Source organism: Zalophus californianus, chromosome 1 (genome assembly GCF_009762305.2).
Source record: "Zalophus californianus isolate mZalCal1 chromosome 1, mZalCal1.pri.v2, whole genome shotgun sequence".
NCBI lineage: Eukaryota > Metazoa > Chordata > Mammalia > Carnivora > Otariidae > Zalophus > Zalophus californianus.
In genome coordinates, this window is record NC_045595.1 from 58,142,451 (window position 1) to 58,165,208 (window position 22,758).

Genomic DNA, 22,758 nt, shown 5'->3' on the forward strand with positions numbered 1-22,758 from the left:
GTGTTGCCAGCAGACACTGTTCTCAGCTGGAGGGACCAGCTGTGGTCCAAAAAATGGAGGGAGCTGGGTGCGAAAGATAGTACCAAAGACTGGCTCTTTGGTATGTGTTTTTAATTAGACTTTTTATTTGGAGATAATTATGATTCATATGCACTTATAAAAAAATATAATACAGAGGGATCCCAGGTGGTGACATCTTGCAAATCCCTAGGACAGTATCACAACCAGGATACTGACATTGATACAGTCAAGCCCCAGAACATCCCCATGACCACAGTATCTGTCATGTTGCCCTTTATGGCCACATCCACTTCCCTCCCATCTCACCTCTCCCGAGCCCTGACGACCACTAACCTGTTCTCTCATTTTGTCATTTAAAGAATGTCATGGAAATGGGATCATACAGTAAGTCATCTGTTGGGACTGACTCTTTGGTCTCTGGTTTTGAATGGGCTAGTTCTGCTGACCAGTGATCGGGGCTTGGACCTGGCTAGGAGGGAGAGCCCTGTCCATCTCCTTCCTGGGGGTGACAGGACACATCCCTACCCTAAAAGGACTTTGGGCAGATTTAGATCTTAAGCTCTCAAAAAACAAAGTCTGCCATGATTAGGCCAGAAGGGTTACTTTGGGGGGGGGGGGAGGGAGGGTTGGGCCCTCTGAGCCTCAGTTTTCCCACATGGTACGGCCCTCCTTTCCCTGCTGGTCCCAGTTTCCCTCTGCCCCTTGCCTTCCACCCAGGTTCACACCAGGGCCTGCCCTTTCCCCAACACATCTGCTGGTTCCTTCCCCAAGCCCGTAATAGACCATTGTGTAAACAGGGCCTACGTGATCAAGACATGGAAAAAGGAAGCAGGAAGACATGGCAGGGAGCCACTTGGACTGTCAGAGCAATTAAACCCAGGAGCAGACTCCTGGAGGGCCCTCGCATGCCCGGGTAGGTCTGGGTCAGCAGGGCAAGGTGTCGGGTGGCTTCAGGCAGGACTTAATGGGCTCTGGCCCTGTGCTCTCATTAGCACACATTCCTGGCAAGCAGGGCCCTGCAGCTTCACATGGAGCGCTGTTAGCCCAGGCTCACCATCCTGCTGGGACCAGACCACACAATGGGGGTTTAACAGGAGAGAGGCTTATTCCTCTGCACAGTGACTTCTCATGGCCAGTGGCACCCAACTTTTTTTTTTTAATTTTATTTTTTTAAATTTTATTTATTTATTTGACAGAGAGAGAGACAGCAAGAGGGGGAACACAAACAGGGGGAGTGGGAGAGGGAGAAGCAGGCTTCCTGCGGAGCAGAGAGCCCGATGCGGGGCTCGATCCCAGGATCTTGGGATCATGATCCAAGCTGAAGGCAGATGCTTAATGGCTGAGCCACCCAGGTGCCCCGGCACCCATCTTTTTGCTCAATGTTTCCAGGGTGCAGCCCTCGTCTGTGTGGTCTCACCTCTCTCGCTACTCCACCCGTGTTCTGCCCTCGCCGGTGGGAGGAGGGAAAGGGGCAACAGGATGACAAACCTTGACCAGAGGGTGCGCCTGGCACTGCTGCTCGCTTCCTATTGGCTGGGATTTGGTCACATGATGACACCACTGCAAGGGAGGCTGGGAAGTGTAGTCCTTTATTCTGAGAGGTGGTATTCCCAACTAAACACCCAGGGCTTTATAGGGGAGAATAAGACTGGGGAAACTAATGACAGGTTCTTCCTCTGCAAAACAGGGATCACGAGAGCCATTCCTCCTCATACAGCATGTTTATGAAGGTCGTGAAGGTGAAACAGGTTGAGCACTTAGTGCCAAACTTGTAGGAGAACTCAGAATAAATGTTAGCTATCCTTATTTCTTTTTACCAAATGAGATCCTGCATGTGGCACCCTGGCCCCATGCTGAGCACAAAGTATGTGTCGGGTCATGGGTGCTGCAGTTGCCATTGTTCCTGTTAGAGTCAGTTTACGACAGACTTCCAGCCCAGGGCTCTCTCGTAGACTCTATAGTCCTCTCCCCAAGCAGGTTTCCTCACAGACCCTGAGTGATCTCCCGCTGTGGCCACGCGCTGCCCCCGTACTGCCCCCTCCAGTCCCAACCTCTCAGCCCCCAGACAGATGGTCCGGCCCTGCAGGAGTCACGCCAGCTCAGCCGCAGGGAGTGGCGAATCCCTCTCGTGTGGCTTTTCTCGAATGGTCTGGTTTGCCATGCTCAGTCCCCCAGCATGGAAGGAATCTGGGGATGGCAGGGGTGACCCAGGACGGCCTGTCTCCTCTTGGCACGGATCTAGGATTCTGGCCCAGGCCCTGTAGGGGGTAGTGAAGAAGGGGAGATGGAGGCCCTGCATTCGAAGAATCAGAGTCAGAACACAGTGGATACTCTGGCGGCCTCACGAGACAGCTGTTCCCATATACCTTGTCCCCATGGCTCCTCTGCTCCCTCACCTGGTCCCGACACCACAGGGCACTTCTCCAACTACCTAAGAAAGAACCCATTGGCAAGGAGGAGGAAAGTGGGTGAAGGGGCGTTGTGGTCTCACACCTGCCCATATGAGCCTCAGAGAGTTCTAGAAACTTGTTATCCAGATTCTGACAGATGCCCCGTCTCAGGCCATAGTGAGCGGGCAGCTCACTGTCCCCTCAAAGGCAGGAGGAGTCAAGGCAGAAACTAATCTGGGCTAGAGAGAGCAAGACAGGCTGCCAGGGCAGCCTGGGTGGGCTTATGAGCCATGAACAGGGACAGTGTCAGGGAGAGGTCCAGTGGGCTGATGGTTAGGAGGGAGGACGTGCCTCCAGGCACATCCCACGAGGGGGCAGACATGCCCGAGGGTGGCAACAGTCTCCTTGTCAGGGTGGCAGGCAACCTCTGCAGCCCAGACCTGCCGTGAGCTTTGCTGCTCCTAAAGTTCGTGGGGCAAGGCCCTGCTGTGTGCCTTCAGGACCCCTCCTGCCAGCCCTGGGCCTTCTAGCAGTTCGTGTGGGCTCCTTACCCACTCCAAACAGGCAGACACTAAGTCAAGGAAGAAAACAAAATCCACACAAACTAACACCAAAACATCTTCAAAGCTATTCCTGAGTGAAATCATCAAAGCGAACAATATGATGCTGCTCACATCTTTTAAACGACAAACGCCTGCTTTGGAGCTGTCTGTGGGCACATGTGTGAATGTGGAACTCAGTAGAGCCCGGAAGAGGAGGCACCGGAAGTTGTGCAGGTCCGGGTTCTGGAAGGGCCAGCCATGCTGTCCGTTCTCGGCACCCACACCCCAGACCAAGCTCACTCGAATGGAATCAGCCACTCAGGCCCGAGCGGAAGGAAGACTACCAGGGAATAGGTCTGTGCCTCTGGACGGGAGCCCCCCTGCCCCCCAGCCACAGATTGATGGAACTCTCTCTCTCTCTTCTACCTGCAGGTGGACCTTTATAACTCGGACCCGCTCAACTGCCGGGCAGGTCTGAAGGTGTGCTTTGTCATCCAGCTGCTCAACGCCATCGCGCGGGTGGAGCGGGCCCTCCCCAAGTTGACCTTGCCCTTCCTGCTGCTCCAGGGCTCTGCCGATAGCCTTTGTGACAGCAAAGGAGCCTACCTGCTCATGGAGTCCGCCAAGAGCCAGGACAAGACACTTAAGGTGAGCAGCTGCCCCCCACTCCCCCAAGGCAGGGGGAAGGTGGCACCCCGGGGGGCCCCCCTGGGGAATAAGCACCAGGAATCCCAGGCATCTGTTAATTCTAAGGGAGTGCATGAGCCACTAGCTGACCGTTCTCGTGACCGAGCTTGAAAGGAAGGAGAGAACACTGAGAAGTTGTCAGGTCAGGAAGAGCACCCACAGCCGGGCATTGAGCAAAAGAGGCCTCCCGAGGGCATGTCTTCAGCTCTGTCATGACCAAGGGTCAAGGGCGTGTGTTCTGCCTGCCGCCCTACGTTGACCTTCTGCACCAGCAGCAACAGCTGCAGCCCAGCTGCTGCCACCAGGGGCTCTGAGCAAAAAGGTGCGGGGGCCCTGGTGGGATCTGGTCTGCGAGGGACTCAAGAGCATGTCCCGCAGAGGGGATGGCACCTGTGGCCGTGTCAGACACAACAAACTGCAAGGGACCATCTCGGAGCGCCTTTCGCGATGGCAGATGTAGTCGTGGGCTTAAGATGTGCCCATTTTGTCTGCCTGGTGGAATGGGGAAGAGCCCCCACTGGAGGAGCACCTGCTGTGTACCCGTCAAGCGACATAGCTGAAGGTGGCCCTGTGTGGCTGGCTGGGCAGACACAGCCCCGGGGTGCCTTCCTGAGCAGACATGTCTTTGACCGTTGCCGCCACAGCCTGAGCAACCACACGTGGGGGCCCTACGTCCATGGCCATTTCCTGCTCGGTTATAAGGAGAGCAGGCAAGTTGCACAGAGCGCACACCTACTCAGTGGTGGGGTTGGGATTCGAACTCAGGTCCTCTGCTCGAGCCCCCGGCCCTCTCCACCCTGCACCTCGCTGACAAAGGTGCTCGCATCCCTGCCAACCATCAAGTGCTCCCCTTGTACCATTAGGAAGTGCAGACCCCGTCCCACACCAACCAGCGGATGCAAATTCGTGGATGAAGAGAAAGGAGAAAAGGGAAAGGAAAGCAGGCTGGTGTCAGTGGCGGAGGGCGTGAAAAGGCAGGCAGAACTGCAGCCGGGGAGGGAGCCTCCCGCTGCCCACCTTGGCCTTGCCTCCAGGAAGACCACTCAGTTCATCATTAATTCAGCTACTCATGGGCACCTACTCTGTGCCAGGCCGGGGGAACCGACAGGCCAAGTCCGACTCTCCCATGCGGCCTGTGTCCCAGCAGGATGAGCAATAAACAGAAACCTGACCAGGATGATGATGCAGGGGGTCGTGCCATGGGTGGGCTGGGTGATCAGAGGGAATGGTGAAGCTCTTACTTCAGATGGGGTGCACAGGGAGAACGGCAGAAGAGCATTCCTGACCAAGGGAGAACGAGCCCAAAGACCCCAGGTTGGCTAGATCGCGGTGTGTGTAAGCAGCCAACAGGGGGCGCTGTGAGCCAGTCAAGGGAGTGGTGGCCTGTGTCACCGGAGAGTCAGGACGTTTTCTCTCCGTTCCATGGGGGCAGCAGGAGCGTCTGGAGCTGGAGAGCGGCCTGTGCTGACTTCAGTTCTCCAGGCATCCTCACAGCTGCCATATGGAGACAGGAGTGGAGGGCGGAGGCCAGCCAGGAGGGACGGTGATAGAGGGACCAGGGCGAGCTCCGGGTGGTAGACTTCGCGGCATGTGTTCTGAAATGGGGAACACTGGGAGAGAGAGCTAGGGAATACTGAGAATTCCATTTTGAGCTACCTATTAGAGAGTCCCATTAGAAATTTGAAAAAAGACCAGGGTGTCTGGGTGGCTCAGTCAGTTAAGCATCTGACTCTTGATTTCAGCTCAGGTCATGATCTCAGGGTTGTAAGATCGAGCCCTGCATCAGGCTCCGCGCTGAGTGTGGAGTCTGCTTAAGATTCTCTCCCTCTCCCTCTGCCCCCCCACTCTTTCTCTCTCTCCAGAGGAAGGAAGGAAGGAAGGAAGGAAGGAAGGAAGGAAGGAAGGAAGGAAGGAGGGAGGGAGGAAAGAGAAAGAAAGAAAGAAAAGAGATAAAAGAAAAGAAAGAGAAAAAAAGAAAAGAAAGAATTCAGAAAAAGAAAGGAAAGCAGGGTCTCTTACAGATACTCACACACCCACGTTCATAGAGGCTTATTCATAGCAGCCAAGAGGGGGAAGCAGCCCAGGTGTCCATCAGTGGTTGAGTGGATAAATCAAATGTGGTCTAGACCAACAATGGAATAGTGTTCAGCCTTAGAAATGAATGAAATTCTGACTCACGTCACAACATGGATGAACCTTGGGGACATTATGCTCCGCAAAATAATCCAATCGCAAAAGAAAAAGTACCGTATGATTCCACTTGGGTGAAATATCTAAAGTAGTCAAAAAACCGTAGAAATAGAAAGTAGAACGGTGATTGCCCAGGGCAGTGGGGAATGAGGAGAGGGAATTTAACGGGGCCAGAGTTTCAGTTTTGCAAGATGAAAAATTTCTAGTGATTTATTGCACAACCACATGAATATACTTAACACTACTGAACTGTACACTTAAAAATGATGAAGATGGCAAATTTTACGCTATGTTTCTTATCACAGTATTAAAAAAAGGAAATTTGGAGGCGCCTCTTAGCAGCCCCACTGGAAGTGGCAGTCAGTCAGATACACACATCTAGAGTTCAGAGAGAGGTCTGGCTGGAGATAGAAACTCCTGAATCACCAGCACATGGATGGTTTTCAAGCCACGAGACCGGATGAGATTACTCCAGGGAGGGAGAAGGAGGGCCACGGCCACGCCTGTGGGCCACGCCAGCCTGCAGAGGTCAGCGAGGCCATGGGTAAGCCTAGACTGAGACGGGGCTGCTACCGAGGCAGGTAGACAACCAGGAGGGTAGAAAGCCGCAGTGCAAACCACAAGGGGAGAGTGTTTCTAGAAGGTTAACTCTGGTCAACTTTTGAATGAAGCTGAGAAGTTAAATCATATGAAAGCAAACAGTGTTCCCTCACTCCTGCGATGTGAGGGTCACTGGAGCCCGTGCCAAGAACATTCGCTAAGGCTGGTGGGAGTGAAAGTCAGGTTGGAATAAGCTGAGCACCAGATGGAAGGCGGGGATGTGTAGACAGAGAGTAGAAATCACCTTTTAGAGATGGAGGCATAGACGGGTCTGTAGCTAGAGAGAGAAAGAGAGTCAAGGGAGGGTGTGAGTTGATTTAAGAAAGGGAGCACTAGAACATGATGGGACATTTAAATGTATTTGAACCATCATCTGATCAGAAGGCAATGGCAGCATAAAGAAGGGAGCCCTCGGTGCACGGGGCGCACCTGGAGCACTGGCCGTGCTGCCCCCGGCCCCCTGCCTGCACTGTCCCCTCCTGTGGCCCTGACTTCCTGTCTTTCCCGATTGCAGATTTACGAAGGTGCCTACCATGTTCTCCACAAAGAGCTTCCTGAAGTAACCAACTCCGTCTTCCATGAAATAAACCTGTGGGTCTCCCAAAGGACAGGGGCGGCGGGAACAGGGTCCCCCCCCTGAGCGCACCGGCTTTGTGGCCGGCCCACGGTCGGGGAAGTGGGCAGAGGACGGGCGGAAGCTGGCTTCTCACATGTGGCTTGCCAGGGGGAGGGGGGAGGAAATCACAAATTGGAGGAATCCCTAGCACAATTTTGTCCTATACCAGGCTGTCTGCTTCTGGGTCTACTGTAAGGGGTAGACACTGTGTGTAAAAACAGAGAAGGGCCACAGGTAGTTTCCCGGGGACGGAATGTGCTCCAATGTCCTTAAAACCAAGCGAAGCCTCTGCCCTGCCCCTCCCACCGCCCCCCCCCCCCCCGCAGGTTCCCAGGAATTCCTGGTGTTCCTCAGACACCTGACTGCAATAATTGGAGGAGTCTCCACTCCTGCCCTCCCCGCCAGCCCCCACCCCAGGACCCTCCCCAACTGGCCCCGCTCTGTGGCCTTTCTCTGGCCGCGGGACGAGGTGGCAGGTATCAGCTCCCCCAGGGCAGACGCACGTGCCCTCCGAGGCCCAGAAAATGCCCGGGGCTTCCTTGGCAGGAGGAGCCACCCGTGACCCATGTCAGCTCCTGGTCAGCCTGGAGCTGGGCTTTGGGACAGGAGGAGGCTTGGCCCAGAAAGAGAACTGGGCGGGAACCCCCTCCTTGCTGCCAGGGAGCCTGAGGCTGCCCACCGAGTGCTTTACATATATTCAGAGACTGCCTTTCCTTGCGTGACTAACAGTACCTGACACCATGAGAGGGTAACTGTGTTGAAGATGAAGTGTCTAGTATATAATGTATCTTCTAAAGCAGAGACTATTTAGGTGGGTGGGTGGGACCACGGGGGGCTTGAAGGCGTTGGAGCCTGATGCCCCTGCACAGACGGGGACAGGCTGGCCGCAGGGCCCAAGGTTGAGGCGCTTGGGTGCGACCCCGGGAAGTGGGGCCCCGAGCGGCGGCAGTGGGCGCTGCCGGGCCTATCCCTGCCTGGGCCCGTAGCTGCCTGGGAGCCTCCGTGCCAGCAGCACAGCTACCTCTGGTGGCAGAAGAGAGAGTCCCGACGCGGGGGCCCTGCCCAGGGCTGCAGGCCCCGGAGGCCATGGCCACATGGGCCCGCCTTTCCCAGCAGAGGGCCCCGCAGCGCCTGGCCTGCCTTTCTCAGGGGCCAACACCACCCTGCCCACCCCGGGCCCTCACTTAGCGCCAGCAATAAACGGGGATCACCGCCCACTGCCGGAGGACTTGCACCTTCAAAAGGGACTGTTGTTACCTCAGGAGGCTCCTTAGTGCACATATGACCCTGGGAGGGGGTGGAACCACGAAGGGGCACCTGCTCGGCCGCGGGGTGCAGTCCAGGGGCCTCAAGGCCCGGGATGAGGCGGCCGCTCTCCTGCCAGGCCCTCCGACTTTGGAGGCTGGGAGTTGGGGCTCCCACCCGTGTTCCTTCAGCAGTGGGAACTGCTGCCTTTCACCCACGCCCTGTTCTTCTGGGGCTTGCTCTGGGTCCCCAGAGAAGGGGTCCCCCTGCTTGCCTTCCAGGGGCCCTGACCACACCATGGTGTAGCCAAGTGCTAGTCACCCTCCAGCGGGCAGACCCCGGCCCCCAACGGAAAGTCCTGCAGGCCTGGGGGCTGAGGTTTGTGTTCCCCTGGCCCTCTGGTGGGGGCGGGGGCGGGCAGGGCCCATGGCCACAGAGAGAGACTTTCACTGCCCCATCTCACCTCTCTGGCTTCTCTTTGGATGAGAAAAATGTAAAAAATGCACCGAGGGAGGCCAGCCCCTGCCTATTCAAGCTGTGCCACTGTGTGAATGTTTCTGCTCCTCAGCTGAGGAAAAGCAGAAATGCTACCCACAAACCCACAAACCCCCCAAACCTCGAGACGCCCCTGAACCCAGAATTCTCGCTCAGAGCTGTGATAGCGCGGGTCACACAAAGTCGCTGCGCGTCCCACCCCCGCCGCCTCTCCCAGAGCATGTGCCGGCTCGGCCATTTCTCAAATTAAATATCAGGCACATGGTTTGACCGGGAATCATTTGGATTCATGAATTTATTTATATGAAAGCTCTGACAGAGACAAATTCAGTCACCTTTACATATCTGGTTAAAGGTTAAAAAATTGCCAATACTAAAAAGAAAAAAGAATTATTTGGAAACAGGACTGACTCCTAATATAGGAGGGGACGGGGACGTGGCCACACTGGCTGTGAATGGGAGCAGGTGTGGGAGGCACACACCAGCTGGTGTGAAGTCCCACCTGGGGCCACACCAGGGCCATGGGCCCACCTGTCCTGGGGGAGCTGTGCAAGTCTCGAATTGAGTTCATTCTCAGTGTGGACGGCTCCGTGCTGACACTGGGAGCTTCAGAGTCAGGCTTTCACCACGACGAGGAGCTGAGTTTGGAAGGGAAGCGAAGTCATACCTGGCCCGGCCTCGAGAAGGTGAGAGGAAGGACCCAGGAGATGCGCACCTATCGGGACCCTAGGCCCAAGCACTGGCGTGGGTGCATCACCTTCCTCTGGAGGCATGCTGGTCCATACAGAAACCATGGGGTTCATGCCTGACAGTCTCTCTAGGAAAAGATGCCCCCTGCAGCGGGAATGGGAGGGTTTGCTCCTTTGCAGGGATGGGGGTGGTCACTGGTTACCCCGCCCAGCTTCTGGGGGGCACCGGGGCGTGCCTTGAGAGCACTGAAGGATGCCAGGAAAACCCGCCTGCTCTGCTCTGCACCCGTGTCAAGGTCCCACGCTACTTTTCTCTCTTTCACCAATCACTAACATAAACCCGTTGGGGTCACCGTGATCTTCTAAGCAGTTTGCCAGTTACTGTCTCTGCAGCTCAGCCACATCCCTCTGTGTGTACCATTACTGGGGACTCATGATCAGTTCAGAACTATCAAAGGAACCATGTATGCCACAGTTAATCCTAATAAACCGGGTGTTTTCTGCACGGTGGTGTTGTCCGTCTGTCCGATCCGAGACCGCAGCGCTCCCTGTACAGAGAACAGCAGGCCCTCTTGCAGGCCAGTATTGCTGTCTGGGCTGAGCCAGTCATCTGACCCAAGCCTGTGGGTAGGGACTGGATTTTCCCTCCTCCGTTCTCGGGGACTTGTGCCCGGAGTAGACTGCATGCGTGCTCTCTCCTCCTGACTTGGCTGGGGCCGCCCCCAGCTCTAGACTCCATGGTTGCTGCCCCCCCCTTGTGGCCCCACCCAGGCGGCTCCCCCTCGGCTGCCCGCCCTTCTCAGCTCTCCTGCTGCGGGGCCCAGGGCTCTGCACGCCCTCCTCCACTCCTGTGTCCGCAGTCAGCTCTGCCTCCACCTCTGCCTCCAGGGTAGGGCTACAGGCCACTTCCCTCCGGCCCTACTGCTACTTCCTTCTCCTCCCGCCAGAGGGCGACAGCGCCCTCCTCAGGGGCTGCCCTTCCTGCCTTCCCCACACAGCCACAGGAGGGGATGTTGAGTCCGAGGTGGCCCTTCTCGCTCACAACCTGCCCGTGGCCTCCCAGCCTTCACCCTCTTCCTCCCGTGTCCACCAGCCCACACACACCACAATCCCTCCTGGCCACCTCGGAGGCCTTTCCTAAAGCCAGCACACCCACCCTGGCTCCTTCCCCACCTGCTGTGTCTGACAGGATCTGTGTTCTGCTTGACCACACAGTAGCTCTGTCCCTCCACCAGAACTGAGATGCAGGAGGGTGTGTGTGGGCTTGCATTAGGCCTCTGGTCTCCAAACTTGTTCAATGAGGCAAGGAGGGGCTGAGGGAGGGAAGGCCTGCTGCACCAGGCACGATGCAGGTCCTGGGGCTGCCCCCCAAAATGAGGACAGATGGACACAAACCTGCCACGCCAGTGCCCAACAGTTGGGGCAGGAAGAGGGGCAATGAGAGCACAGGGGACCAGCCCAGAGGCGGCCCTGCAGGAGAGCAGAAAGATGAACGGCAGTGGGGTGCACAGGTCCTGTGGCAAGAGGGCTCAGGACAGGACTTGAGGGTGGAGGGAGCTCAGGTTGGCACCACCAGCAGCACCCAAGGACAGTGCAGTGAAGGTGTCCGCTGGGGCTGGTGCAGAGTCAGGACCAGCCACAGGGAGCCCACAGCCCTGACTGGAGGGGCTGTTGGTGGAGCACAGTGCTGCCCCTGTAAGAGGGGCAGCCACCTGTCAGGCTGTGGCCTCAGGTAGAGGGCACAGCCATGAACAAAATGGAGGCTAGCAGGGAGGGGCAGCCTGGCCTTTCTCTTCCCACCTTCCCCTCTCACTGCAGGGAAGTCTTAAGCACATGGTCCAAGATGGCTGCTCCAGCTCCTGCGACTGTGCCCTTGTTCCAGCCCATAGGAGGGTAAGAAAGGAAAGGGGCAGGCATGTACCTTTCACAGAATAAGCCAGAGACCGCACTTAGTATCTCAGCTCACATCTAGAACCCGGTGGCACAGCCAGGTGCCCACAGAAATGCATGGGAGGCCGGGAGGTGGTGGGCCAGGTGCCCACAGAACAGGACAGGCTCCGGCATCAGGGGGCACGCAGACTCTACCTGAGAACAAAGTGCCTGCACTGAGGCTTTCAGGGACAGGAGGCCCAGGGTCAGTATCTGCCTGGAAGATGCCACCAGGGGGCGAGAATGAGCTGGAGGTGAGGCCCGGTCCTGGGGCCAGGACAGGGGGCAAAGAAGGGAATCGGTGGCTACTGAAGAGGTTAAATCAACAAGGTTTGGTGACCCTTGAGGGCCAAGGGATCTGGAGGGAACATAAAGAACACATGCACATCTCCAACATGCTACAGATAAGAAAAGCTTACAAAGTATGCCCCAAATTGTCCCTGTTCTATCTTCCAGGAAAGAATGGAAGTTCACAGTGAAATTCACATTGGTTGAGCTGCCACTCCTGGTGGGAACTTCCTCCGAGGCGCCCCACAGAATTTTTACATGAGCTTTGGGTGGTTGGTAGTGTTCACCTCATTCAGACCGGTCAGCAAACTGCGGCTCTGAGGGATTCAGTGATTGGCTCAAAGCCAGTGCAGATTCGGGGCCGCAGCCCAGGTGTCCTAGACCCTGGTACAGGATCCCCCTCCCCGCCAGAGGAGGAAGGCGGGCAACAAAGCCCCAGTTGCAGGGCCCGCAGATGCAATGCTCAGATCTTAAACCACCAGGAGGACCTGGTACAGCCTGAGGGTGGCTTCCTGGCTCAGAAGTAGAAACTCCCAGAAGCCTGAGGGCCCCAGCCCTCCCTCTGAGGCCTGCCGGTGAGACTTTTCCCAAGCGAGAAATTTTTATGCCTTCAAAATGTCTGCTCAGGGACGAAGGCTGCTCTTAGTGCTAGCAAGAGCACCCCTAACCATGTGATGCCAGGGCCCAGATGGCAGCCTTCCCCCACAAGCGGCAGCCCTTGGGTCCTGGCAGTGAGACGGGGCACTAAAGGCTGTGCCGTTTTCCAGGTGGATGAAAGAACATATGCAGAGCCATCACTCTCTTTTTTTAAATTTTTATTTCTTTGCAAGTGGGGAAGATTTTAATCGATGGTTGAGAAAATATGTTATATATTCATCATAGACCTGCCTCATGTAATGACTGTTTGGGTCAGGACCAGGACCAGGGTGAGGCCAAGTAAGACACTTGCCTGGGACACAATGTAAAAGGGGCACCAAGAATCTTCATGAACAAGATAAGTAATACTTTCATGTGCTTTAAATTAAAAGTAACATAAAAAATGCATGATGAACCCAATAGCAGCATTTTAAATAAAGACAGGATCGGGATTCCTGATGTTTCTCTGAGCTCCAGCACGACTCAGCACACAGCACCTGAGAAGAGAGTGCCTCGCCTGCCCCGCACAGCCCGCCGTGGCTCCTTTTCTCTCCCTGGGGGTGCGACAAGCCATCCCCACATTACATCTTTGTATAAGCTGTGCTTGTTGCTTCTTTGGTCAGCGCTCAGCTGATCTATTTTTCCTTCTGTGAAAAATGTGTATCTTGAGTTGGGATAGAATGCTTAGCTTTCCCAATAAAATTCATGGACATATGTTTTCACTCGGCAGGAATGAATTAAAGTTGCTACCTGAGGGACAGATGTGCTTTTTAATTCTAAATGCAATACAGCCACACTATGGAAACAACACAGAAATCAGATGAAACCCTCAGCTCTCACTCTGGAAGCCGGCCCTGTGTTTCTGAGCCCGGGCTTCCAGGGAGCACCGCCAGGCAGGCAGACAGCCCCCGCACCCCCCGTGTGTACACAGGCCACCACCGAGCATCCTCAGGACCACCGGAAGCTCGGCCACACCGGTTTACTACCATTTCCTTCCCCGCTGGGCTCCCGGAGGCTGTTCTCACTGTTTCCTGTTTGCAACACCGCACTGAACACCTTCCCCACCGTAGACCATAAGTAGCCGAGAAAAGGAGGAAGGTGTGATGAGGTAATTGGTGGATGCCCCTGTGGCCCAGGGGCTGAGGGGACCGGCCACGGTCCCAGGCACATGGACTCCCCCGGCCCCACTGCCTCCCTGGCCGGCACAGCTCCCCAGACTCGCTCTCTCGGTGACCTGCAAAGTACCACATCCAGAGCATTTCCCCTGAAACCTCCTCACTTAGGTTTTTACTTACAATCTGTTATAAAACAAATACGCTTTCAAGTAATAGCTGTAAAAAAGATGTGTTTGCTATGCCAGTTCACTTTCATCCCTAGTATCTATTTTTAAAAAATGCATCGTAATTGGGGTGCCTGGGTAGTGCAGTCGGTTAAGCATCCGACTCTTGGTTTTGGCTCAGGTCGTGATCTTGGGGTCGTGGGATCGAGCCCCACGTCAGGCTCTGTCCTCAGCACGGAATCTGCTTGAGATTCTCTCTCTCCCTCTCCTTCTGCCCCTCCCCCCCCATGCTTGCTTTCTAATAAAATCGTTTTTGAAAAAATGCATCGTAATTAAAAAAACTTTTTTTAATGTTTAAACTTCTTACTACATACCTTGGCGCACGTGGAGTTAGTGTGCGGTCTCAGGTGGGACCTGTGGCTCTTAGGCCACCAGCCTGGCCCCACCCTTCCTGCCTGGGTGCCCAGAGCAAGCGGAATGACCTTGCAAAGCTGAAGACAGCCCCTGCCGCACCCTCCTTGTCCCTCCCTCCACACCTTGGGTGGAGCCCAGCATTTCACAAATACACAACAAGCTCACTCCCTGGGCCGGTGTGGTCCCCTCCACAAATAGCAGGAACTCACTTTTAATGCCCCAAGCAAGGAGGGAGGCAGCTGGGCAAACTGAGGCATGGAGCTGTGACCAGGCAGTAAGAAGTAGAGCGAGGGTGGGAACTCTGGCCGCAGTGGGGGCCTGGACCCTGGCCATGCTGACCTCCTCCAGTCTCATCCTGGGCCTCTTCAGGCTCCCAGGCCCATGCCCAAGCCCTGCCCTCCACCCAGCAGGCCCCGCTGTCTACTTGGCAAGTTCCCCTCCTCCACACCAATCACCCTCTTACCTACTGGGTACCTTGTTCAACTGACCCAACTGATCTTACAGCTGACCACATGTGAGCAACATGCCAGACCAATATGGATGAAAAGCACGGAGGGGCTTAAGGAAAAGATCCCAGAAGTTCTGGAACTGACAAGAGTAAAAAGGCACAAAGGGCAGAACAACAACTGCAGGGAGGGCCAGGACACCCACTGCTGTTCCCAGAGCAGAAGGGGGCAGGCCTCAGGGTGCTTGCTGCCTGGGCCTCAGGACCCAAGGGACTGCGGTGGGGGCAGCCTACAGGGTATCCTGAGAAAGCTGCCTCTGACATCCCTGATAATGTCACGGCCCCTGTGGCAGGGGCCAGGAGGCCGCCCCAAGAAGGAGGCTGGCCCTGGGCTGAGGGCAGATGGAGGTTAGTCCCCACAGCCAGCAGCCAGTGGGCTGGGGAGTGGAGGGAGCCAGGCTGGGGCTAGCTGGGGTCACTGGGCCTCCTCCTACTCCTTCCAGCTCCACCCCTCCTCCCCGGCCCTCCTCCTGGGACTGCAGGGCTGACTGGGGCCTCGCCCCTCTGGCCCAGCCTCCGTCCTGACAGCTGTAAAATGCGGGTGCTGGTGGTGAGACCACAGCTAGACGAACAGCCTCTGGTGTACAGGCGGTGCTCAACAAATGAGTGCTAGAAATATGTCTGGCTTGGAAGCCGGTCCTTGCCTGTCTGAGGGGGAAGCAGCCTCTGATGGCTCAGTCAGCCTCGCACTAAACCTCCCCCAGGACCACGGAGGGCAGGGAGGTGGGTCGGACTTCGCCAAGAGGAGCTCAAGGCAAAAGCTGGGCCTGAGGGGAGTCCCACCACTGGCGAGGCTGGGCCCAGCTGGGGAAGCTCAGGGCCCCTGCAGAGAGGGCCTGCCTACTCAGACCCACAGACACACCCCACCAGCCCCCGAGAAGCCACTGTTGGGCACCGAGGCCTTCCCAGCTTGGACGAGGGGCTCCAAATCCAGAGCTTCCTCCCTGGTCCTCCCCAACTCCTGCTCCTGTGCCCACCCCAGACACAGGCTCAGGCTCCCACGGCAAATGAAGCTTTATTACCACACACAGACTTCTCTGCTCCCTGTGGGCCACCTCGGCTCCTCAGAGAAGCCTGCTTGCTGGCTTGGCTTGGAAGCAAACAAGCCAGGGCCAGGAGAGCGGGGGTGTGGAGGGGCCTGGGGGAGGGAGGCCCAAAGAGACCCCCACCCCAGGTTTCCCTGAGCAGTGCCCAGCCCCAGGGCCTTGGGGGCTGGCTTGTGTTGGGGGAGGGGGCTCATCCTGACCCTCCCCTGGGGCCCCCAGGCATGTAGTGGGAGGGGTACCCCACGGAGCCCCCTCAGCCCACCACGATGCCCTCAACATAACAAGGAACAGAAAGACGAGCTGTACACGCGCACGCGCGCGTACACACACAGCGGCCCACACGTGCTACAAGCTGACAGTCAGCAGTCCAGGCCAATGGACACCAGCAGGTCCTCCAGTGCCCGCAGCCGCTGCTGCGCCTCCTCAATGGCGCTGTAGGTCTGCACCGTGCTGGCCACGTGGAAGCGGATGTCGTCCACCAGCGGGATGGAGTCCGTCTCCTGCCGGGCAGCCACGGCCGCCGCCTCCTCCCGCACGGCCTCCACGAAGTCCTCCCGCTCCACCAGCTGTGGACAGGCCAGCTCAGAGCACGCCTGCCGCCCGCCCTCAGCCTGCCCCGCCCACCACGGCTCCCGCGGGCCCACCTTCTCGATGACCTTGGCCATGTACTCAGTGCACTGGTCCTCGAGGCGCGCCAAGCGGAACAGCTTGGCCACGCGCCACACACCCACCACGCTGTCCTCGTCCAGCAGCTGGGCCAGGCTGCGGCCACACAGCCGCTTCAGGCCTGGCAACAGGTACATGTCGGCCACGCTCAGCACATCATAGGCCGCCTCGGGGGGCAGCTGCAGTGAAAGAAGGGGTGAGGGAGGGTGTGCCCCGAGGTCACCAAGGCCACTCAGGGTCCCGGCCGCAAGGCTGGGTGGAGGCTGCAGGCAGGGCAGGAGCTCCCACCCATGCCTCGGGGTGGGGGGTGGTGGTGGTGGTGGTGCAGATTGCTGCAGGCATTGTGGGACCAGAGAGCCTGGAGGAGACTGGGGTTCCCAGGCCTCAGGCAGGCTTGCAGGCCTGGTACAGGCAGGGCCTTAGCAGGGTAAAGAGACTGAGCTATGAATCACCCAGACCCGTGTTCTGAAATTCTGTTGGGACCCTAGGCAAGTCACTTCACCTCTGTGTGCCTGTTTCCTCCTCTCTGGGAGGTGCAACCAGGCCTGTCTCAAAAGGCTGTCGTCGGAAACAGAGGATGGGAATGGGGGCGCTACATGAGCCAAGCACAGGGCTAACATCACAGCCCAGCTTGTCCCCTGTGCCTTCTTCCTGACCAGAGGCCATATGTCCCAGCCTGCGTTGCTGGCAAGTACGGCCACTAAGTGAGTTCTCTCCAGAGCCACAGGAGAACTGGTGTGTGTGGCCTCCACCTGGCCTAGGACAAAAGAAACTGCTTGCCTCGTCTTCCTCAGCTTCCTAAGCGTGAGTCAGCCTGTAGCCCGACCTCCAGATGCAGAGGAGAATACCACCTCAGGTGCTGTGGACCGGGTCCGGGCCGCTCTGTATTTTGTCACGAAGTGCCAGTGGGACACGGCCACAGTCGCTCACTCCTACCCCGGCTATGGTGCTTCTGCACGACGGCCGCGCCGAACGGCCGCGACAAAGATGCTCAGGCACATGACACCTACGCCTAGTCCTGAGAGAGGGCCTGCAGACCCCTGCCCTAGGCCACGTCACAGTGACAGATGGAGCGGGCAGCCTGGGTCCCAGTACGCCACCTGCCCTGGTGCACACACCTCAGACATGAAGGAGAAACAAACTTCTCTCTACTTTATCACAGTGGCCTTTTACACACACACACACGCGCACATGCGCGCGCACACACACACACGCACACACACCCCTTCGGCACTAGCTCCAGCTGCCCCATCACCCACACGTTAGGGATGCTTTGGGGCAGCTGAAGACCCAGTGAGGCAACAAGCAAACAGGAGACAGAAATCCAGAACCCTGGGCATGGGCTGCTATCCAGAGGCAGGAAGCTCAGGGCTCCCCACTATTGTGGTAATTCAGGGTTACTCTCCCTACCCTCCCACCAACTGGAGAACTCGGGGACCCCATGTGGCATGCGCTCATGATGTGGCTCCTGCCATTAATCCCTGCTCTGGAATCTACTGAGGTCCCCTCTGCCTGAAAGACAAATCCAAATGTGTCCCACACTTCCTCTCCAGCTTCCCAGAAAACCAGCCCCACGGAGCCAAACAGGACCCAGGTCCTCCCTTTAAGCCCCGTGGAGACCCGGGCTGTGGCCTTGTCCCGAATGTCATGCCCCCCAGCCCAGTGCATGCGGCCTGAGCCCCGCACCTCTGTGTGGTCGCTATAGATGTAATAGAGCACGTGCGTGAAGATGTCGGGTGAGATGCCGTGGAGAGTGATGGCCGGGAGGCCGCCTGAGGCCTCCAGCTCCTCGTTTTCTCTGAAGTGGTCGTCCAGCAGGGCCTGGAAGTAGTCGCTGCGGCCGCAGAAGAAGGCCTGGGGGAGGCTGGGCTCAGGAAGGGCGAGGGCCAAGGCCCGGGCCCAGACAGCTGGCCAGGGACTTAAGGCAAGGGGGTGGTGGCGTGGGGGGGGAGGGACGGCACCTTGTGGCAGAGAAAGCCGCAACCTTCCACCCGAAAGCAGACATCAGGACAGCTGTTGAAGCCGTCAGGGCAAGGGAAGGGCAGCTCCCCGAGATCACCCTGGGGGATGGGAAAAAAGATACCCTCAGAGCAGGTGGGACAAGGGAGAGGGGCCAGCCCCAGTCTAAAGCCTGTTCTAGCTTGATCCCCAAGGGGTGGACTGCTGCCCCATTTGAAGATCTGAGTACAACACAAACAACAAAAGTAAAGTGGGCCCAGAAAAGGGAAGTGACCGGGGCGCCTGGGTGGCTCAGTTGGTTAAGCATCTGCCTGTGGCTTGGGTCATGGTCTCAGGTGCTGGGATCGAGCCCCGCATGGGGCTCCCTGCTCAGCAGGGGAACTTGCTTCTTCCTCTCCCTCTGTCCCTCCCACTGCTCCTGTGCTCACGCTCTCTCTCAAATAAATAAAATCTTAAAAGAGAAAGAAAGAAAAGAAAAGGGAAGTGACTGGCTCCGGGTCACACAAGGGTGAACCCAAGAGTGGGACTTGTCTACCACAGCTATGTGCACACTGGGCTCCATCCCAGAACGCCATGTGCTTACACGGAGCTCAGGGGGCAGGGCGCAGTCGGCCAGCAGGGCCATGTCCTCCCGAAGCCGGGGGTCTGCTGTGGGGGGCTCAATAGTCAGCACCTTCACACACGTGCCTGGCTTGGATGCCACTGTGGAGGGGAGAGTACAGCTTCAGGGAGCCAAGTGGGCCCCGCCAGTTCCCGCCCGATGCCCTGGACCCTAAGTCTGGACGCACCAAACTCGGACACCTTCTCGCACTTGGCCTCCAGGTCGCTGAGCAGGTCCCACAGCTGGCATTGCTTGGCCAGGCGCTCGCAGTCGCTAACGTGTTCCACACCGATGTCAAGGCGGCCTGGGTGCGGCATGGGAGGCTCAGGGCCCGAGGGGAGCCCTCCGCTGTCCCTAGCACTGGGACTCCTAGGTCTACTTGCTGCCTTGGTTTTCCCCTCAGGAGCTGCTGCCTGAGTTCTACAGGCCCCAGGACAGACAGGAAAGGGCTCAGTTTGCAGATGGGACAAGTTCTTCCTGAGCAGACACACCAGCTCATTGTCTCCCAGCCCACCCAGGAGGGAGTTGGAACCGCCCCACACTGCAGGGGTAAGTACCAGGAGGTAAAGGGAGGGCCCAAGGCTACAGCTGAGTCTGCTGCTGTACAGAAACGCCCCCCCTGCCCGCCCACCCTGGGCCCAGAGATTCACCTGTGTACAGGTACTGCAGCAGGGCCCCAAAGGCCACGGGGTTGATCTGCAAGCAGAGATAGCCAGGAGGGGAGGTCAGAGGCAGCCACCCAGCACAAGCCCCTGCTGTCCCTCTGCCCCTGGGAGGGACGCACCAGTGGGTGCCTCAGGACCACGACGTTCTTGCCCTTCCATTTGGTGTCCAGCATGTTGGCAAAGTAGGCACTGCGCACGCCCAGGACGCAGCGATGTGCCCGGAAGGGCTTCCCATGCACCACAAAAACCACGTCGCTGTGGATGCCCTGCTCCAGAAGCCTGGGGAGGGGTAGGTGGAGAGGGTGTTCAGCATGCACCTTTCCCCAGTCTTACCACAGCGGCTCCCACCCCACCCTGCCGGAGAGCCCTCAGCTCCACATCACCGCCCCCCTCCACATACACCCAGCCCTGCACCCCATCTCACCGCTGCAGAAAGTCGTCATAGTAGTCCCGTCTCCTGCAGGAGGCTGTCACCTGCTTGTAATCGCGCAGGGCCCGGCGGATGGGGTCGCTAAGTGCCCCATAGAGGCAGCGTTCCCCATCAAAGGTGTTGGCCTCACAGCGGGCTCCTAGGGGCAGCAGGGCTCACCAGTCAGCAGGGTCAGGAACATGCACACCACGGCTGGGAGAGGGTCTGGGGGAAATCCTCATCTCTCCCCCTGCAACCTTCCCACATGTAGGGCCCAGCCCTGGAATTTGGAGCCCCTTCCAAATACCCTGGGCCCACACCGACACTAGCATCTTCTCTGCCAGGGCCTAGGCACACAGGCACATCTGGGTACCACAGACTACAAACAAAGCAGGCTCAGAGACTGCCCTGTTCTATGCCCTGGAGACAGAGCCATAAACAGACAAATACCTGTGCTGACTAAATTGATTCTCTAGTGGGGCAGTCGCCAATAAACAGGTTAATAAATGTCAGGTGCTATGAAGCAAAAGAAAGCAAAGCAAATGGTAACAGTGGTTGTGACTGCCACGTAGAGACCACGGAAGGTCCCTGGGTCCGTGACAACATGCAGAGACCTGAATGGAATGAGGAAGTCGGCCGTGCAAAGATCTGAGAAAGGGCAGTCTAAATGGAAAGAAGATCAAGTGCAAAGGCCCTGAGGTAGAAGCAAACTTGGAGTGCCCAAGTGCTGGAGCACCGGAGAGGCCAGTGTGGCTGAAGAGTGAGCACATGGGGGAGCCAAAGGAGGTGAGGCCAGAGGGGGAAGAGCAGGTCACTTAGAAGCACAAAGACTGGCAAGGCACTCTAGTTTTACGCTAAATGCAACGGGAAGTCTTTGGAGTACTTTAAGCCTATCAGACTTAGGAGACCCACTGGGACGCATTATGGAGAACAGATTGTAGGTGGGGCAAAAGGGGCAGTCAGGAGACCAGAGGAGGCTGGCTTTGGGGCCAGGGAGAGATGCTGTAATTGGGCTGGGTGGTGGCAGTGGAGATGGGGAAGTGGACAAGGCAGAAAATAGGTTCTAAAAGCAGAACCAGCAGGACTTGCTGATTGGGTGTGTGCAGGGGTGACGCAAAGACAGGACTCGAGGGCGTTTGCAAATGCAAACCACACACACACACACACACACACACACACACACACAGCCCCGGCCCCTTCTCTCACCGTTGGCCAGAAGGTAGAGTACTAGCTCCTCGTGCCCACACAGGCAGGCATAGTACCTGAGGGAGGGAAACAAGGAGCACAGGAGGCAGCCGAGAGGCCTGAGAGCCCCCCGCCCCGCCCCTGCCCGCCCGGCACTCACAAGGGGGTGCTGTCCCACTTGTCCCGCACATTCACCTCCACGTCCCGCTGCTCCAGCAGGTACCTAGGGTGGGGGGGGGGGGGCAGAGCCTGAGTCAGGACAGGCTCCCTGTCTGTGAGGAAACCCACAGGATGGGGAAGGAAAGAAAACATCCCTTTTGGCTGAGGGAAGTCTCCCCCAGGCGAGGGCAGGTGACAGGCAGACCAAAGCAGGAAAGGCGTTCGAAGCCAAGGGACCAGCACCAGGCAGACGAGCTGTAGAGACGGGAACTCATAAGGCAAACGCTGAGCCTCAGAAGTGGACCCCAGAGCGGAGGAGGCCAAGATTCTGGCCTGAAGGCGTTTGGGGGAGAGGAGGTGGTGATGCGCATCTGTTCTGTTAGGGCCCGCTGGCTGCTTGGGCCAGCAGACCGGACGGGGGACTGGAGGTAGGGAGACCAAGGACAAGGCTGCTGCAGGTGTCCTGGTGGTGCGAAAGCGGGAAGAGAGGCGAACGGACTCTAGAAGGCAGAAGGCAGGAGACACGGTAGCTGATGGCACGTGGGAGGCAAGGGGGGCGGTCATCACGGATGGTGATGAAGCCATCACTGAGGGCAGGAAGCCTGGGAGAGATGTCCAAGTTGGGCCAGGAGTGCTCTTGAGCGGCACTCAGCTTTGGGGGTTATCAGCTAACTCCTAGGTGACATCTGATGCTGGGGAGGGACCAGGGACGCCGTGGGAGTCAGGAAGCCTGGGACCAGCCCAAGGGAGCTAGTAGTGGGTCAGATACAGGTAATAGGGAGGGAAGGGCCCACGAAGTGAGATGCCCCACATCCCAAATAGGCACCCGTCACTCCCTGTTCTACGGCGATTTCAGCGCCAGATTTGCTTCAACTGCATTTAGGAGTTTCCAAATCCCGGGGGATCAGAGGTTGCTTCTGGGTCCTAGGTGTTTGGAGTCCCAGGCCCGACCCGGGGTCTGACCTCCCGGTCGCGAGCGCTCAGAGGACGACCCTCCTCTCCGCCCACTTCTCCGCGGCTCCGCGTAGCAGTCCTCTCCTCTGAGAAGCCCTCCTGGACCCCAGGGAGCAAAACACCCCCAGCACTCCATCTTGGCGCACCCCGGCTGGGAAAGCTGCCTCGGCCGCCTGCTTGGGCGCCCCGGCGCTCTCGTGGGACGGTCTGTGGTGGGTCCGGCGCCAGGACTGCGGCGGCACACAGGCGTGCTCCTGTCCACTGCACGCGCCGGGGCCGGCGGCGCCCCGAGGGCGCCCCTCCCACCCCGCCCCCGCCCCGGGGGCTGCGGGGTCCTCACCGCACTCGGCCCACATCCCCTTTTCTGCAGCTGGCGAAGAGGTCGCTGGTGTCCATGGTGCGGGCGGCTCGGACCTCGGGCCGAACGAACCCAGGCAGCAGTGGCGGCGGCGGCGCGCCCCGGCCGGATGTAAACACACGCGGCCCCGCCCCGCTCCGCAGCGGCGCCTGGCGCCCGGAGGACCTACCCGGGCCGCGCCGCCCCGCCCCCTGCGCGCCCGCCCCTGCCCCGCCCCGCCCCGCCCCGCC

At 58.0% G+C, this 22,758-nt stretch overlaps 2 protein-coding genes across 5 annotated transcripts in view; one reads left to right on the plus strand and one right to left on the minus strand.

Annotated features, from left to right (window-relative positions):
- MGLL (monoglyceride lipase) overlaps positions 1-9,980 on the plus strand; it is a 128,854-nt gene extending 118,874 nt beyond the window's left edge. For all 4 annotated transcript variants that reach the window (XM_027583621.2, XM_027583620.2, XM_027583619.2 and 1 more), the window contains 2 exons: positions 3,386-3,601; positions 6,945-9,980. In XM_027583621.2, the coding sequence (XP_027439422.1) occupies positions 3,386-3,601; positions 6,945-7,070 (342 nt within the window). In that variant the 3' untranslated portion in view covers positions 7,071-9,980. The remainder of the gene's footprint in view (positions 1-3,385; positions 3,602-6,944) is intronic.
- A 2,458-nt stretch (positions 9,981-12,438) lies between these two features.
- Positions 12,439-22,659, minus strand: ABTB1 (ankyrin repeat and BTB domain containing 1). Its single transcript, XM_027586161.2, has 12 exons — positions 22,511-22,659; positions 21,218-21,280; positions 21,079-21,134; positions 19,888-20,032; positions 19,583-19,742; positions 19,449-19,494; positions 18,986-19,102; positions 18,781-18,899; positions 18,200-18,298; positions 17,925-18,092; positions 16,217-16,417; positions 12,439-16,138 (listed from the first exon to the last, which is right to left on the minus strand). The coding sequence occupies exons 1-12, from the start codon at positions 22,564-22,566 to the stop codon at positions 15,932-15,934; spliced, it is 1,437 nt and encodes a 478-aa protein (XP_027441962.2). The 5' UTR covers positions 22,567-22,659; the 3' UTR covers positions 12,439-15,931.
- Between the last annotated feature and the right edge of the window lie 99 nt (positions 22,660-22,758).

Bases quoted from the DNA above. Each gene is read 5' to 3' on its own strand.
- ABTB1 (XM_027586161.2), bottom strand. From the start codon at position 22,566: ATGGACACCAGCGACCTCTTCGCCAGCTGCAGAAAAGGGGATGTGGGC. The intron at 21,281-22,510 runs GTGAGGACCCCG...CCCCCACCCTAG, and splicing joins GGGGATGTGGGCCGAGTGCG to GTACCTGCTGGAGCAGCGGG. The intron at 21,135-21,217 runs GTGAGTGCCGGG...TCCCTCCCTCAG, and splicing joins AAGTGGGACAGCACCCCCTT to GTACTATGCCTGCCTGTGTG.